The sequence below is a fragment of the Cervus elaphus genome, chromosome 26 (assembly GCF_910594005.1).
Source record: "Cervus elaphus chromosome 26, mCerEla1.1, whole genome shotgun sequence".
Taxonomy (NCBI): Eukaryota; Metazoa; Chordata; class Mammalia; order Artiodactyla; family Cervidae; genus Cervus; species Cervus elaphus.
Window position 1 is genome coordinate 15,836,902 of NC_057840.1, and position 18,829 is coordinate 15,855,730.

The 18,829-nt window shown below is 40.6% G+C and overlaps 1 protein-coding gene across 2 annotated transcripts in view; it reads right to left on the reverse strand.

Annotated features, from left to right (window-relative positions):
* SAMD3 (sterile alpha motif domain containing 3) overlaps window positions 1-14,415 on the reverse strand; it is a 42,228-nt gene extending 27,813 nt beyond the window's left edge. Inside the window, exons 1-4 of one of the 2 annotated variants that reach the window (XM_043888242.1) lie at window positions 14,394-14,415; window positions 14,006-14,117; window positions 13,186-13,354; window positions 10,283-10,390 (exon numbers count right to left, since the gene is read on the reverse strand). In XM_043888242.1, coding sequence (XP_043744177.1) covers window positions 10,283-10,390; window positions 13,186-13,354; window positions 14,006-14,084 — 356 coding nt within the window. In that variant the 5' untranslated portion in view covers window positions 14,085-14,117; window positions 14,394-14,415. The other variant, XM_043888241.1, reaches the window with a different exon arrangement.
* Window positions 14,416-18,829: the final 4,414 nt, after the last annotated feature.

Below are 18,829 nucleotides of genomic sequence, written 5' to 3' on the forward strand. Positions count from 1 at the left end.
GATAATTATCAATATTATTATTGCAATATGTGCCAATTTAAAAATTATGAGGGACTTTCCTGTTGATCCAGTGGCTAAGACTCTGTGTTCCCAGTGTATGGGGCCAGGTTTGATCCCTGGACAAGAAACTAGATTCCACATGCCTCAATCAAGGGTTCACATGCTGCAAATAAAAGATACACACGACGTAAGGAAGGTCAAAGGTCCTGTGTACCTCAACTAAGACCTGATGCAGCCAAACAAATAAATGCTTTTTAAAAATTATGAGATAGAGGTTCTCATGAAGAAGCTCACTGACTGTAAAACTTTGTTTAACTTTAATAAGAATGAAAAATCATCTAATTATTTTTACTCCCAAGGAACAGACAATATGGGCCTCACCTAGGATAAGGGAGATAGCCCTATGCAGAAAAGGGCCAGTGGAGTTCCTGCTTGTTAAGGAAAAATCTCAACATATAGAAAACAGAAGTTGAGCCTTGGTAGGGAGCAGGAGAGACATACATTTGGGCAAGGACTACTTGTTTTATCACCAGAGTATATAACTTACTCAATAATTAGGACAGCTTATAATATAGTCCAATTTTGTGTGCCATTTTATTATCAGCTAGTATCCAATGTTTTTTCTCAGATCCAGCCAAGATTCAAGCCTTCTAAATCTCCAGGACACACTATGCATATGTCGACAGTTGTTCCTCTCACCCCAAATGCCCCAAGTTTCCTTCATTCTTCTAGGCTCACCTCCGGTCTTCTCCCCAGGTCGATGCTCTTCCCCTCTCTCCCGGCTCTCTGGGGTCTTCCTTGTCTAAAGCCCCCACACGGCCTGGTCCAGCACTGGCCCCATGGGTACTCAACTATGTCTTGCTTTCTTACCTGTTTTGATTTCCCTAATGTCATTGTAGAATGAAACAGTTGTTCTACAGTTCTGTAACAGTTCTTTAACAGTTCTAGAACTATAACTGCTATATAGTTATAGCTATTTAGGAACAGTTCTATAACAAAAATGTTATAGAAAGCTTCAGGAACATTTGAGAGAGATGTAAAAATATTAAATATAACATTCTAAGACAGAGAAACAAAGACAGTCATAAGTTCCCTAAACTTGTGTATTCACACATGAAATTGACATCTTCTGAAAAGGGGAATTATATTAAAAACAACCCACCCATGATAAAGGAACCATTGACTAGGAAGGCATCAAGCTGACATGCCAGCGGAAAGAAGCGTGACATCAAGTCCTCAAGTTTGAGATATGAAAATGTGTGGGACCCAAATGCAAGAGAGGCAGATCTGGGGATTGGAGTAGACTCCTCTGTATACACAAAGGATACCTAAGAATTAGCCTGTGACTATGAAGGTGAACGTGAAGTTGCTCAATCGTGTCTGACTCTTTGTGACCCCATGGACTGTAGCCCAGCAGGCTCCTCTGTCCATGGGATTTTCCAGGCAAGAGTACTGGAGTGGGTTGCCATTTCCTTCTCCAGGGAATCTCCCCAGTCCAGGGATCGAACCTGGGTCTCCCGCATTGTAGGCAGACGCTTTTGCCGTCTGAGCCACCGGGGAACTTCATAATAATCAACCACCACTGAGAAAACCTCCCAAAGAAGTTTTCTCACCAGGCTTTAGCTACATCCCATGTGGGTTCTTTACAGAACCAAAGGCAGAGTTCATGTCACACTCAACTGAATCCTGGTTGACTTTTGGCATCATAGTCATGAATCAGGTCTACTTTCCTAAGATTTGGGCCACAAATGACACCTTTGTCTAGGGGTCCCTAGCTTGGAGATAATCTGTTACCTTGAGGGACTGTGATGCTTTTCTAGTCCTGTAAAATGGTATTGCTTTCTGGTCCTTAAGGAAGAAGAGCATGAGACAAGTGGAAGTCTTGGCTGTGAAGAACAGCCGTTCTCACTACCAGGCCTGGTCTTCACATGTAAAGAACCACCTCAATCAGTAGTAGCGTTCCCAGCATCGAAAGGAAAAGCAGTGACAAATACTGTGCTCTCCAGGGACTTAATGGAAAGACTGTGTTCCACAAGCCTACATTCATTTTATTCTTCTCCACACAGAAACGTGCAGACTCTATACACTGAAAATGGTATATATCGGGGTGCCCAGTTTTCTAGTATCAACTCTGAAACAAAATGCCATGTAACCACATCTAAAACCTTCAGTGTTTTGGGAACATAGAAGGGAATGGAGTCAAGTAAGAGAAGGTTTAGACATCTGTTTAAAGAACTTGCTGTCATCTAACCGTAGCACACAAAAGGACGTTATAATACACATCTTTAAAACAGGGATCAAAATTCACCAAACTACAAAGTTCAACAGAAATGTTGCTTCTGTGTTACTATGCCAGTACTCTGTGAATTACCTGCTTTACTTTACATAGGCAAGACTTCCCACTGCTAAGAAAACAAAGTAAACAAGACGTTTTTGAAAAGCCCAACAGACAGATACATGTCAATGAGTTAGGTGAGATGCCATCTCTGAAAATATAGAATGATGTCACTGCAAGACATGCACGGACTATGAAGGAGATGCTGTTTTGTTGCTGAAGCCACGAGTAATTCAGAAAATGTTTGCACTGCAACCACCAGTAATTCAGAAAATGTTTTCTCCACATTCTCATCATTTGATGTGTGCTTTTACTTTATGTTTTATAGCTCCGGGCTATCACAGCCACCATTTAATCTATGAAATTTCCAGAGGAATTTAGTTTCTGAAAGGCATGTGTGAACATGTAATCAAGCAGAAAGTAGAGGTAGAGATGTGGCTGGCATCAGGCACTGTGCTGTAACACAGACAGACAGACATCTCTCAAATCCTCCCTGTCCTTGGTTGCCAGTGACAGATTCGAGGACCCAAGAACTTTTGGGGTCTTGACTAATCAAGAAAAGAAGCATAAAATAAATACATCTCTTATTTCTCCCTGTTCCCCAATTCTTCTTGGTATTGACAGAAGGACAAAGACCCAGAAACGTGACCTTACCCTCAATATTTACACTTACTAGCATGACAGTCGCAAAAACAGATCTCATAGAGACATCATGTCTGAGTCCCTCTTTTTCTTTTTTATTTCTTATTCATAAAAAAGAAAAAGTAATGAGACATTGCCTATGCAGTTGTTGTAATACAATTTTGTAGTTCATAATTATCCAAATCGGGTGGTTCAGGGCAGCTTTTTATTAATCCACCTGTATACGACTAGGTTTTTGAACCCTGATCTCATGTGAACAGTTTACATCCTCAGAGCATCTGCTAAATAGAGATGAGCCTGGAAAACTCACTTTTCAAATCTGGCCCACAGTGCTGGTTTTATGTGACTTTTGGGGCCAAAAAGAAAGACTGACTTAGTCTTGTCCCAACTGTGTGCCATCTAGGCTGTGACTTGCCAGTTCCTCAACCATGTAGCTTCATACAAATAAAAGTTTCCTATTTCTAAGGATTCAAGCAACTTGATTTATACCAAAGTACCATTAAACCGGGTGGCTTAAGGGGCTTCCCAGGTGGCACAGTGGTAAAGAATCCGCCTGCCAGTGCAGGAGATGTGGGAGATGCGGTTTCGATCTGTGGTTTGAGCAGATGCCCTGGAGTAGCAAATTGCAGCCCACTGCCGTAATCTTGCCTGGAAAATGTCATGGTCAGAGGAGCCTGTCCGTGGAAAATTTCAGGAAAATGTCCAGGAAAATTTCATGGACAGGCTACCGTCCAAGGGGTCACAAAGAGTCAAATACGTATCAGATACACAGTTGATCTGACTGAACAACTACACACACACACACACACACACAGGTGGCTTCAAGAACAAACACTAATTTCTCGTGATTACAGAGGTTGGATGTTGCAGCCAAGTTGGGCTCTTGGCAAATGTGCTCTTCCTGGTTTATAGAATACCGTCTTCCTGCTGTGTCCTTCCACGCCAGAAAGAAAGCAAGTTAGCTCTCTGGTCTCTTCCCTTTTTATAAAAAAATACTATTTTTTTTTTTTTGGCCGTGACCCACAGCAAGTAGGATCTTAGTTCCCTGACCAGGGATAGAACCTATGCCCCCTTGCAATGGAAGCATGCAGTCCTAAGCCCTGCACTACTAGGGAAGTCCTGTTGGCCTTTTAGCCTCTTATAAGGACACTAATTCCATCCATGAGGGGTCCATCCTCAGGGCTTAATTACTTCCCTCCAAATACCATCATATTGGGATTAGGGTTCCAACATATGAATTTTGGAGAGACACAAACATTTATTCTATTGTACACCCAGAAATGCCTTGCTGCTATTGCAAAGGATAGTCCCAAGACAACACTAGCATCACACAGGGCACCTGTTAGAAATGCTGGCTCTCAGGTCCCACTCCTGACTTACTAACTTAGAACTTGCATTTTAATAAGATTCCTGGGTGAATACTGGAGTCTGAGAAGCACTGATATAGGGCCCTGATATATTTCATTTAAGTCCTCCGGGAAATTCTGATGCACAGTCCCAGTCACAGAGCGCGGTCCTGTCCACTGGAACAGCACAGGGTCTTCTTGCCTCCCTAACAGCGCCCCTCCTCATTTCCAGCAAGTCCGTTTTCTCCACCTCTAGCTCTCACATTACAAAAGCATGCATTCCAAATAGCATGTCCTATCCCGTTTCAGGTGCCTGTACCTTTGCACAAGCTGTTTGCTTTTCTGGGAACGTTCTTTTCTCCTCTTGCTCCATTTTCCTTCAGATGAAATTCAGATTATGTTTCAACCCCCCCCCCCCCCGCCCACACACACACCCCTTCAGGTTTTGAGAAGACTTCCCTCAGGGGCCTTCTCTATACTTACTTCCCTAAAATCTCATTTATCTTTCTTCTGGGCTATTTCTGTACCCTGTGCATTTCTATTTCTGTTTCTCTTTCTCAATATTGCAGTTATTAACTTCTGTATCTTTCTTGTCAGAATCTGAGTTCCCCTAGGCAAGGACAAAATTGCCCCCACTTCACCCACTGTCTATATAATATCTAGTTCATGGTGTATATTCAGTAACTTTTGGACTGAACAAAAGGGAAAGAGAAACTAAAAATCAAGTGTACTTTGATCTCTCTGAAGACTTCCTATTAGTTAATAGGAATGAGCAGGAGTCAGAGAGTTATTTATCAGTCACAACAGCCTAGCTTTCCCTGCAAGTCCAGTTTGGCTGCGTCCAGATATCCTCCACTGAAGGAAATTTCTGTTCTAACTTGATGAGCCAATGTTCCTCATTTCATTTCATTTGGGTCTCTGCTCAAGCAACATCTGGTCAAAGTCGAAAGACTGCCTTGAAAGCCCTCCTGAAGCTAACACACATGAACTTACACACAACCATTTCCTCTGTTTCCCCCCTTTTTTCTTTGCCTTATTGACTCTCATAGCACTTAGACATATTTACAATGTAACATCATAGGTATCTATTTTCTCCTCACTATTAGAATGAGAACTCTGTGAGGTGGGAGGCTTGGTCTATTCTGCCCCCCAGTGTATCCTCCCAGGGCATGGCATCCAGGACGCACCAGGTAAATGTTTGCTATGGAATGAATGAATGGACCCTGACTCAGGTAAGAAATCATTAAGTCAGCAGTTCCTAAGGTGGGTCCTGTGATGTTAATAGATGGCACACAGAGAAAGAATTCTGGGCCAGACAGAGTGAAATGGGTTTTCTTACTGCGGGACGCTTTATAGCATTTCCTCGGTCACAGTACACTGGGAATCTCCAGTCAGGGACTAGACTTGGAAGGTAATACATCCCAAACACACAAAACTTAGGCATGGGTGCTCTATACCCCTGCAGGGTAGGAGATGTGGGATGTAGCACTGCACTCTTGTGTCACTGACCTGGGATTCAGCATCAAATGAGACCATGTATCACTTGGGTGGTCCTGGTGCACTTTGAACCTCCCCTTATTATGTGATGGACAAGATACACACACGAGGGTGCTGTTCCTCATTTTAGCCATGCACGTGCCATTGCCTACAAACAATATGTCAAGCGTGGACCTACTGACATTTGCCCTCCTGAGCATAGGCAGGTGGGTAAGATCATTCTACAGTATTTTATAGTAGTAGCCAGAACCAGGAAAAAAGTTTTCTTTAAAATAATTTTAAAACATGCGTGAAATTGTGACTAATTTATAATTACACCCAAAGGCTGAAGCAAAACATCTGCACACACATATATTTAAAGTTCAGGCCAAGTGTTTTTAAAGTGGCATTTAGGAGACCTCTACCTGTTTACGTGATTTCATGCCTTATTAGGTACCGAGAGGGAAACAAACAGTTTCAAACAGTATAGAGGAAAAATGAAGAATGTCATTACAAAAGAAAAAATATCTTTCTAAAGGATCACCAACACATGCTGAGGACAGGACCTTATAAGCTTTCCATCAAGAAAGGGCATTTGAACTATTCAGTAAACAGCATGGGATCACCTATCACCAAAGAAAGCTGCTTCATGTCACAGCAGCACGTGTTTCCTTGGGACTCGGAATTCATCCACTGGGACACACACATCGTTTCAAGAGTCAAAGTCATGTGAATGTCCTGCCTCTAGAGCCTTCTTTTATTTCTTGTCTGCAAATGATCTGGATGGAAAACACATGTTCCTTTTAGGGAACCTAGGAGAAATTATCACAAGAATAATGCTGGCCACCTTGTATGGGATTTTAGCAGCTGCCAGGGACCTTCACTGTTACTGCACCTGCAGGTGGGGGCTCCTATCACACGATATGCGGAGACCCACTGGACCACAAGTGACAGCCCGGATTCCCAACCCCGGTGTGAGAGATCCCAAAGCTAGCACTCCACCCATCATCCTTTCCCACCTCATTAAAGCACATGGCTTCGTGAAAGCCTTGTAGCCAAACATCAGCTTGCTAGCCTATCATGTATGAGTGGCCCATAAACTCCTGAGGTTTAATTCTGTTCAAAAAATGAGCATATTTAGCAGGAATTGTATCAAAAATGTCTGAAGAGAAATTGATACTATTCAAATATTTATCCTGTCTTGTAAAGGTGTATTCAGTCTTTCATTGGACCGTACATCCTCATTTCAAATAAAAACTCCTATTTAGCCTCTGTTTGCCAAGTACTATGCCAAATGCTTTGCTCACAAGGGAAAAAGGGTATGGCTTTTGCCCATGTAGCACTTCTATGGAGGGAATACAGACTTTAAAGTTCAGTTCCATTATCTAGTCTTATAAGAAAGGGGTATGTAGAGGATGCTACATGGTAGAAAAAGGGCTCCTTGCCTGAGCTGGAATATCAGTGGTGGAGGGGGGTGGTTTCCTTCAGAAAGAGGGATTTTTGAGCAGAATCTTCAATGATGAGCAGGTAGAGAAGGGAAGGGAAGAACACAGCCTGAAGCAGGAACTGTGCAATAGGCTCTTAAACCAACACCTGATGAATGAATAGCACTCTGGGCAGAAGGGCAGGAGATAGGCGATTTTTAAAAAATATTTGTTTATCTGGCTGGGCCAGGTCTTAGTTCTTAATTGTGGCATGCAGAATCCCTGATACTTGTTGCCACATGAGGATTTCTTTTTGTTGTGGTGGCATATGAACTCTGTTGCAGCATGTGGAATCCAGTTCCCCAACCAGGGATCAGATTTTAACTCACATGGCTGGATGATGGGGCCACTCTCTGAGATAGGATGTGAGAGGGGAGAAAATCTTCTATCCCCCCTCATTCCATAGCCCTGAATAAGTGGCAGAACCAGAGAAAAACTATCTGAAACAGGTACCTCTGCCGTGTCCTCATCTGCCCACACATAGCTGACTGCCCAGGAGGGGACATCTGACCTGCACTGGAACCCCCCCTAGTTCCTCTTCCCCAGATACTGAAAGACTGAGTCTGTTACCTGGGGTGATCTGAGCTCTTTTCACGGAGAATTTCCTAGAGGCAGTGCTGTGATGAGCCTGCCATAGGCCAGCCAGTCTGAATGGGACAGAGCGTACATGAATAGTAGGATAAATCCATCCTCAAAGGAAGAAGCAAGGGCATGAGGCAGATGAGGGAAGCAAAAGAGAGATGGAGATGGCCATCAAGTGGCCCCATGAGAGTGAGGGAGGGACCGCTTGGCCCCTGGCTTTACAGCATCAGTGTCTCTACCCCTGTCACTGGGTTCTAGCGAATTTGTATTTCTTACACTTAAATATACACTAAAGCAAGAAACGTGAGTTCAGTTTTTGGACACAGTTTGGACACAGTTTTTAACTGTGGTGCTTGTGATGAGCACCCAGTTGGCACATAGATTAGGAGACATTTTATGATTAGAAGAAAGATATGAGACTCTGGTTTCCAAACTCTCCTGTTTTTCTCCATTTCTAACACAATTCTGTTTGTTCCCCCCCCCCCTCCTCCATGCCAGACACTATAAAGAATGAGAAATATCCTGAAGCACTGGTTGTGCTTTTGGTCAGCCATGTGAAAAAATAGGCATAATAATCCGATTTGGCCAGCACTGCAGGACCATATAAGAATGGAATATCGTCAGAGGGCTTAGGAAAAAGAAAGGACCCAGAGAAACTGTAGAAAGGGCATCCTCATCTCCCACTGGCAGCAAGAAGGGAGAGGAAAGAGGTCCTTATAGCAAAGTGAGCTTACTACCTGGAGCCACGCTGAGCAGACTGTGGTACTGAATGCTTTCCAGGGCTTCCTGGCTTAGCACTGAGCAGGTGTTATCTATCTTTAGATAATGGTCCTCACAGGAGCCCTGTGACAGAAGTATTTGTGGTTATTATTCCCATTTTTCGGTTTGAATACTGATTCACAGTGGTTTCAGGGTTGGACCAGTGGGGCTAATCGTCGCTCTTCCTGTCTCTACTGAACAGTCAGAGAAGGGACTGGCAACTTTTGGCAGCTTCATGAAGGGGTAGTTGAAGACCCCCGCCTGACTCCACACACCTGGAACCACGTCAAAGGATGGCACTGGGAACCAACCAGCACCCGTGAACAGAAGGGCGGTGAATGAAGCCATCATTCAAACATATTTACATCTTCTGAACCGCAGTTCAGACCAGGAAGACCCCGGGGACCAAGCCCTACCCAGGATATTGCCTCTATCTCCTCGTTCATCACCCCCAAGTGGGAGCCAATGGTGTGAAGGAAGATGGATTCTACCACTTGAGCTGGAGCCTTTGAGCCCAGGGATGAGAGTGCAAGGTTGCAGGTGGTGGAGAGAGAAAGAGAGCAGAGAGGACGCCCAGAGCCGAAGCCCATCTGCAAGAGCACCTGATCAAAGGTGCCCAGTTCCCCTGCACTCACTCACGGGGCTGCTGGGGCTGGGCGGCCAGAGGCCGAGGCTGCTGCCTTTGGTCCCCTGAACTCCCACGCTGATGGCAGTATATCCAGTGCAGTGGTGAGAACAGCCCATTTGGGAAACTAGATAGAAGCCCCTTGACTTCTCTAAATCTCAGTTTAACTCATTCACAAGAAAGAGAGAATAATACCGGCCTGACAGGACTGCTGTGTGCACTAAATGAGATGATAATGGAAAGTGAAACTATAAAGGATGATGCTCTGGCTTGGCTATATCGCCTGATTATATGGTGCCAGCTGACATCTCTCCTTTTCATGACAGTACACTTAAAGAAAAGCATTTGCTCAGCAGCTGCTGAAAAGAATAGATATCGGGGTGATGCCTGAACTGCACAGGGCAGGTGGCTGGGAGATGCTAGCTTGACTACTGTGACTCTTGGACCATCTCTTACCGACAGTGCCCCTCAGGACTTTTAGTGCCACACTCCTGGGTCTGTTTCTCTAGATACATCGTTTTCCTCTGTTCCAGTGTAGCCCATATGTTGAAATACTACAGCTCATAAAATCCAGTGTAGGGATGGAAGGAAATGTTTAACAAAGCAGTGCCTCCCCCCCCCTCCAAAAAGCAGTGCCTCCATCAGGAATGGTCAAGACTGTTAATTCAAATTAAAAAAAAAAAAAAGACTCCTCAAAAAGTTAATTCTATAAGACACTATTTGCAGAACAAATTCCATCTTTGTGGCTACTGCCAATCACTCTGGACAGTTTATGACAGAAAAATCATCTTTTTCCTTAACAACATATCCTTGAAAGATGCATAATATCATCTCAAAACTTAACTTGTTCAATGCAAAGATAAAATAAATTGACCTTCATCTCTTACCAAATGTCTTCATCACTTGATTTACAAAAGTCCCTTCCAGAAAAACAAAGTTTCCACTTAGAAATGCATTTAAACATGAAACCTCATAAAAACAAAGACACATATTATCAGTTGGCTTTCAGATGTTTAGAAGTTGTCCATCCCACCTCTGTTTCAGTACTCGGTGGTCAATTAATCCGTTGTCAAGGTTGTCAGCTGGATAGAAAGATGGCATCCGCTCCCTTCCACTGGCCGGGCTGGAGCACTGTTCATCCCTGTCACCGAGAAAGAAAAGGTGGGTCTAGTGTATTCAACTGTTGCTGTCATAGTGACTCTGAAGGTATAAATCAGCCCAGAGTAAACCTATGATCTGTGTCCACTCCAAGCTCCACGTTAGAGTCATGACTAAGAGGACTGAAAGAAAAACCCTCTGGGGCCATCTCACTCACTACCGGTTTATACATGCTGGGAGGGAGATGATGCCAGTTTATTCTGCTGTTTTCACTCCTCTATCACATTTAAAAACGGTATTATTGATAATCCTTTCCTTTATGAAACAATGGTAAAAACAGAATATACCTTTGTTGATTAACATTATTATTTGGCAAAAAAATGAACTCTATTTCAGATCCTTTCTCTCTTCCCTGCCATCTAGGGGGACCTTTTATTATTTGTAGAATTTCATGATCTTTGAACCACTCTTCACTAACTCCCTCATCTTCTAAGTGATACAACTGAAAGGAAGGCAACTTGCTTCCCATCACAAGCTACTCAGTAACGGCAACCAATACCTCAGTTTTCCAACTTTCCGACTTCCTGTCTGGTGATTTTTCTACCGGCTTCAACAAGAGCAACACAAAAAGCAACTGGATATACTCCTTCCTGTTATACATTCCTGTCATTTGCCTAAGTCTGAGTTGGAGGCCAAGTATCCTGTCCATATGTGGCCTGTAAATTTTTTTTCAAAGTAACATACCAGGCAACTGTTAGCCATTGAATGAAGTTTATACTGAAGTTGGAACCCATCTGTAAACTCTGATCTAGGCTGCCACTTTATAAACTCTTCAGAGGGAGTCCTAAGCATCATTTATTCTACCCACTTCATTTCAGTTGAAACTAAGAAAAGTCAAGCAAATCTCCAAGGTTAGATGAGTAGCTAATATCAGAACAGAGATCCGTAATCCAGTTTTAATACCTAGCTTCAGGGCTCTTTTTACTACACTAAATTTCCTATCTTTATTAAGAACTTATTAAAGTTGTTTAAATAAATAGCATATTCTTATACCTTTTTTCTATTACTATGAGTCCCACATGACAATGTATTTGTCAAGCGCCTACGTATTTGACAATAAGCAAATATAGCCGATAAACATTTTAGCTAACTATAACCTATAAACCTACTTGAAATTGTGATTTTGCACCAGAATAATTGAATCTGAATGTAAAACAACACAAACCTTAGAGTCAACTATTTACTGGGTAGAATGAAGAGTCCCCACTCAGTCCCTGGAAAACCAATGTTCTAAGTCATGGTTACATTCCAAACTGTGGCTTTATAAAGCACATTAATAATGCTTAATATTTAACAAAAGACTATATTTTAGTGTGGGAGAAGGAGGAGATATTTTCTCAAAGATTATGATACTCTGAACATCAGTGTGATTAACATGGAATTAAGTATGTATTATTTTTCACAACCTAGAGATGAAGCAAAAGGAGTGTCAACATTTAATGCAATCAATCCAAGTCAGTGGTAGGACCAGGAATGATGCCCAGACTTCCTGGCAGTCCAGTTAGTTCTCATTTACTAGAGAACATTATAAACTGCTTTGCAGTGGGAAAAAAGGCTGTCAGTTTTCTTCCAAGCTGAGCCTAAGGCAACATCAAGATTCCAGTCAACTGAGGGGAACTTCCAGCTCAAGAGTCCAACTCATCCAAGAATGCTGGGAAATTACTTCGAGCTCTATATGAGGTTTACTCCCTCCCTGCACTGCAAAGGAGTAAGGCATACAATGAGAACTGCCTCAGAAGTCACATATCTTTTACACAGACGTGTCAAAACAACATTTAGAAGAAATCCCTCGAATAAATCAAACGGTAGGCTCTCCAGACCAAATGTGGGCCATTCCTTCAAGCTGACCTATCCCCCCCCGTCCCAAATATTCACATTCTCTAGAAATCAAATTACCTAACATTGCATTGCTTATAAAAAAGCAAGACAGAAACATAGAGTTTTACAGATATACTGGGGAAAAAAAACAAAAAACTAAAGTAAAAATATGGAATGGATTTCATCGAGCATCGTAGCCTTATTTTAAAAATTAATGAATAATCAGAATGCAGTAGTTATTTAAACTTAGAAATCTGGCAAAAATTTCAAATATCGAAAAGCCAAATCAGAATGTCTGAAATGATCCTGGGGCATAGATTATAAAGTGAAATTTTTAATTTCATAATTTTTGTTACCATTCCTTTTGATGGCAGAAGTCAATGATTTAAAAAAATAATAATAATAACATCAAAACCTCAAAACCATCACAAATTTTTCTACAAGACTTCTGTGGAAAGCTACCACAGCATTCAGTCCTCCAAGAACACTCTTGAAATCCAGTGCAGCAAAAATCTTTAGCAAATCATATTATGAAGGCCTCTAGAAGAGAGTATAAATTAGTTACTATAAGGAATCCTGGGCAAATAAGTAAATACACACATAAATAGCTTTGGGGAAAGCAAAGAAGCAGAAAAAGATGCCTTCCTCAAGTCTTAACTTTAAGACCTAAGCTGCAGGAGTTCATTTCTGCTTGTGTTATATTTTAACTGCTTATTACAGAGATTTCTATACAGGAACTTCAGGCTAATAGGTCTTCCCTAATAAATAGAGTTAGAGTTTAAAAACCTGGTGCATTAAAAGAAAAAGTATCTTGATTTATAAAACTTTGCAAAAACTGTTACTGTACACACAAGTTGAAAATGGTCACAATTTTCAACAAAGTTAAAACTCCATATGCCATGCTACAGCCATCTTAGGGAAAGCACAGAATCAAAAATCAGGCCATTCATGAACACTTACTCTGCTTGCATGACTGGGGCTGTTTCTCCAGGGGACTTCAGCTCTTGACTCTTCTGCTTATATTTCTTAATTAAATCCATTAGAACAGCCTGGTGCCCAATTTTCTTTACCAATTGCTGAACCATCCGATCATTAAGTGCTAGGAGAGCAGCCCCACTTACTTCTTCCTCTGGGAAAAAGAGAAAAAATTTCTACCTGTCTGCTAGGTAAAATACTGTAAAACACGGCACCCTGAGCAGGCAGAATTATTTCTCATGTTAAAAGGAGCATCTAAACTTGTGCTCTGCAGTTATAAAATTATCTGTGTTTTTGCAAAAATAGGACACTAAAATTGCATAATTCCAAATGCATGTCTGCTCCTAAGAAAGTACTGCAACATGGAGTCACAATAAAATTTTTTACATCCACATTAATGCCTCCCCTCTTCTGATTCTAACATTGTTTTCATAAGGAAAAAAAATCTTTTTGGAAAAGTATTCTTAATGTACCTCCCAAGCAATAATCAATACTTGTAAATCCAACACTATACAGAGCTGCCTAAAAATGCACATCCTGGACAAAAGCAATATTAAATGTATATATCAAATATGTATTTTAAGTAACTCAAGATTTATTTTGAGTTATTTTTTAAATAATTAGATTTTCTCATGGATACTAGGTCAAATGCAAACTCTGCTACAGTCGGTAAAGAAATGAAAGTTTCCTATTGTAGCAACTCCATATCAATGTTCACATGCATTAGGAAAAAAGAAATCAATGACAGAGGACACTCAATATCTCGACTGCTCAATTAACATTTTTGAAAGTATAAACAACTCACCTTGAAACCTATGTACTAGCTCTCCTAAGTTTTTCTCTACCAGCCAACCGCAGACCTGATCAACTGACCAAGTTTCCATGGCTGTGTCCCGTAAATACACCCGTAAATACACCTGTAGAATAAAAAGAGGAGTCTTCAGTTTTTCTTTCTGTTGTTCTTCTGTTTAATTTTAACAATCAGCAGTCTACGCCTTTCCTTTGCAGACTCTTTGAGACTCTCAATACTAAGCTTCTTTAAAATTATTGTTTTCCGAATACACATCTAAAAGTTGCTAATAAATACCCATTTTGAAAATGAGACCAGTTTGAACATATTTCTTAGTCTCATTTCTCAAATTTCTTCACCTTCCCCTACTTTTTTCCCACAGGCATCCCTCAGGTTTACTAACAGACAGCTAGAGACATACAATGGTACTCAATCCTGTACCATTAACACCCAGGTTTCTTCACAAAGAAAAGAAAGGTGTGAAATTCACCACCACTAGGCTTATCAGGAAGTGGTTGACATTTACAAAAGGGGTGGGCAGGGGAGGAAGGGAGGAAGGATGGAAGGATCAGATAAAAGCCTGACAGAGATACTTAGTAAACCCAGTCTGATTAACCCCTTGCAGCTCCCATCCAGGAGAGAGAGCTTGTAATTGCTTCTGATGGCTTTGTTTAGCAACAGGACCAAGTAGGAGCCAAGTTCTCAGGAGAGTATGAATGTTTCTTTCCTTTCAATAATATTCTTACATATTCCACTCAGTTCTAGAACATTATTGAAGACCATTATGATTCATAAAATAACTAGTACAAACTAGCACATTGATTGAAAACCTAAAAAAAATTAGTTGGTAGATTCAAAATGGGAAAATAATTCAATATGTCAATAATTCTAAATGAAGAGGTACATTGTTTGCAAGATATATTCTTTAACTATTCAGTTATACTGTGACTATTCTTTTCTGACCATTTGAAAATTTAAAACAAGTATGCCTACTGCAATAAATTTTCTTATTTCCCTTAGGCAGCCCATCCTGTTTTTTGTTTTTGCTTTTTAATAGTTCAGTCCAAATGACTTAATGGACTGGAGAGAAACTGAAAAAACTTAAAACATTTAAATCTTTTTTTTTAATTTATTTTTTTAAAAATCTTTTTAACATTACTTTCGATTTCATCTATCAAATCAGACAATATAGATTTCTTTGTACAGTAAGACACTGACTCTCCTATAAAAACAGAGGGAAAAGCTAATCTTACAGAAATGGAATCCCAAGGAAAGATAAAAAGAGTCATTAAGACATGTATTTAAATTTTATTGCTAGAAGTTCTCCAAATAAATATTATTGTATTTTTCATTTTTGTGTGTTTGAATAAGTTACAATTTCCAGCAGCTGGAATGGTGGCAAGGGAGAACCTGATTCCCTTTCATTCTAGACAATCTGAAAAGATAACAGACTTCAAAAATAATTTCCTAAAAAACAAGGACACTTCAAAGGAATAAACCACATTCCCATAAGTATTCATGAACACCAAGTTAGAAAATTGAAAACAAGGGTTAAATGTAGAAGAACATCTTTCCAAATTACAGCAGTGGATTTAATTTGCTACGACAACAGTAGCCACAGAACTCCTCCCCTAGGCTAAGCAGCAATAGCAGGGTGTGAAAAGTCGTTATTTGCGAGACTCTGGTGTAAATTAAAAATCACACCTTCCTGTCACACTTCTGGCTTCCTTGTGAAGAGTAGGACTTAGAAAAAAAATAGAAAAGAAAGAAAAAAGACAACAATTCTCTAAACTTCAAGATTAAAAGGTATGCAGAGCAGAAGATACTGCCCTGCAGCCATCAATGGATAAAAGGAAATCTGAGAATAGAATGAATCCTTGAAAACCCCCTCATATTTTTTAATTCCTAGAGTCTGCAAAATCTATTTCTGGGCAAAACAGAACAGTTATCAGATTATAACCTCATACAAAATAATAAGATTAAAATTAGTATAGTATAACTCATTTGTTTTTCTGAATGTTTCATAAAATATACTATCACTGCCTAGACAATGTAACATCTGTAAGTACCAACCTTACAACTTCCTCTAAAATAATGGATATATTATTTATGATTTTATGCATCATAAAGGAATAAAAGATATGTCAAAGGAGAAAAGACATATCCAGCTGCTTTATTGCATGTCCAGTATTTTTAGAAACATCTGAGTATTTTGAAACGTGAGGGCAAGTATGATCATTAATTACTATAAGACACAATAGTAAAAAAATAAAAATAATTAATAATAATATTCTGTTGGGATACTCCAGCCAAATAATTCTCATTATTTGATTATATTTTATTTCAATTAAACAAATTGGTATTAAATATTAAAGAATCTTATCTAACTAAAGCCAGGAAGAAGTAAGACTTTAGCTAAAGCAACCTAAATGTGGGCAAGTGTTATTTAATAAACTTGTTAAAACTCCAGAGGAAAATAATAATGCAAACCGTGGATGTGGTTTATAATCTTCAAGAGCAATGTAACATATAACAATATCAGCCACAAAAAACACTTTTTTAGAAAGTGCAAAACATTTGTCTTTTTCACTTCTGTTTGCATTTTTACTTTTATTTTCCCAGAGTTAAAAAACTGAGAAAACAGAAAGATTGTTAAAAGCTTTGATGGCAGCATCTGCCCTCTCTTGAATCAGGGCATCATCCTGCTCTGGGAAAGGACATCTCCTGCCATAGTTAGAGTTGAAAGAACCAACCATTTAGAAAAATTGGGTCCTGATAGTGAAAAAGAAGGAAAACCAAGAGACAAAAATAAGGATGTGGCTGTCATGTCCAGGCAGTTCTGTTGGGCAGCAGCCTTGCTTTGACACAAGCAATGATATCACTGAACTCCACTGGAGCATAATATCTCATCTGCTTTAACCTGCGATCTATTCCAATCATCACCAGACCAGGAGGAATGAAAACGGGAATAGTCAACTAGAAAACCCTGCATACCTTAGTAATCAAAATATTTACTGCCTAGATAGCTCAGAGCTGAGTAACTAAAGCTAGACCAAAGAAATTAGGTGCCCTACCAAGAAGATAAGACATGTACATAACCAGAACATAGAGTCAGTTATGATGGATACAATAAATAGAGGGCTTCCCAGGTGGCTCAGTGGTAAAGAATCCACCTGCTAATGCAGGAGATGCAGGTTCAACCCCTGGGTCAGGAAGGTTGCCTGGAGAAGGAAATGGCAACCCACTCCAATATTCTTGCCTGGAAAATTCCATGTACTGAGGACCCTAGCGGGCTACAGTCCATGGGGTCGCATAGAGTTGGACATGACTGAGCACATTCACACGGTATAAATAGCACTAGGGGCTGAATTTTTCTTATTCCCCTGGAAAAGAATGCATCTTGGTTTAGAATCTGAATGAAAGATACACTTTAGATAGTGAAGAAGCCTGAAGAAATGAGATCAGTCGAATGAACTAAAAGTAACATGGCAGAAATAAGCAAGTTATGTTTTGGGACCTGAACATGACCACTCTTCCTAGAATGGTGAGTATATTGTACGGAGTGACAGTGGAGAGAATCAGAAAGATGACTGGAGAATTAGAACGCTGAACTCCGAGTTTATAGACATAAGCTTTGGGAAAGAAGTCATTGTGTTTTAGAAAGACTGTTTGCATAGCTGAGCCAGATGAATTACAGGAAAAGGTGTTCTTTAAGTAAATTGCATATGAGAATGAATGCTTTAACTTTTACTAAATATTCATAAAGTCTTCCATGGTGGCTCAGATAAAGAACCCGCCTGCAATGTGGGAGACTTTGATTTGATCTCTGGGTTGGGAAGATCTCCTGGAGGAGGGCATGGCAACTCACTTCACTATTCTTGCCTGGAGAATCCCCATGGACTAATTTATCTTCATTTTAGAAGGACAGATGTTTATATTTGTCTTTCCAAAAATTGTGGAAATAAAACTTAATTTTTTTCATATGTCTTGAGCAAAAGAGGAATGAGATGTACAAAGCTAGCCAATACCAAGCAAGTGAAACACACCAAAAGGAACTGTCAGTACACATTAAGCTATTGCCTATAGAATCTGGAACTGCATCACCTTAGGTCAAACAATGAACAAGGAGAGAGCACAGCTGCACCCATCAGAAGACAATTGGATTAAAGATTTACTGAGCATGGCCTTGTCCACTAGAGCAAGATCCAGTTTTCCTACGTCCAGTCCCTCCCATCAATTGATGCTTTTGAACTGTGGTGTTGGAGAAGACTCTTGAGAGTCCCTTGGACTGTTAGGAGATGCAACCAGTCCATCCTAAAGGAGATCAGTCCTGGGTGTTCATTGGTAGGACTGAGGTTGAAGCTGCAACTCCAATACTTTGGCCACCTGATGCGAAGAGCTGACTCATTGGAAAAGACCCTGATGCTGGGAAAGATTGAAGGCAGAAGGAGAAGGGGACAACAAGAGGATGAGATGGTTGGATGGCAACACCAACTCAATGGACATGGGTTTGGGTGGACTCTGGGAGGTGGTAATGGACAGGGGGGCCTGGCGTGCTGCGGTTCACGGGGTCACAAAGAGTTGGACATAACTGAGCAACTGAACTGAACTGAAGTCCCTCCCATCAGGAAGCTTGCACAAGACTCTTATTCTCATCCATCACAGAGCAAACAGAAGAAGCAAGAACTACAATCCCACAGCCTCCAGAATGAAAACCATAATCACAGTATGCTAACCAAAATGATCACACGGATTACAGCCTTGTCATGACGAAGGGGCTTGCATAACTCAATGAAGCTATGAGCAATGCCATGCAGGGCCACTCAAGGTGGAGGGGGT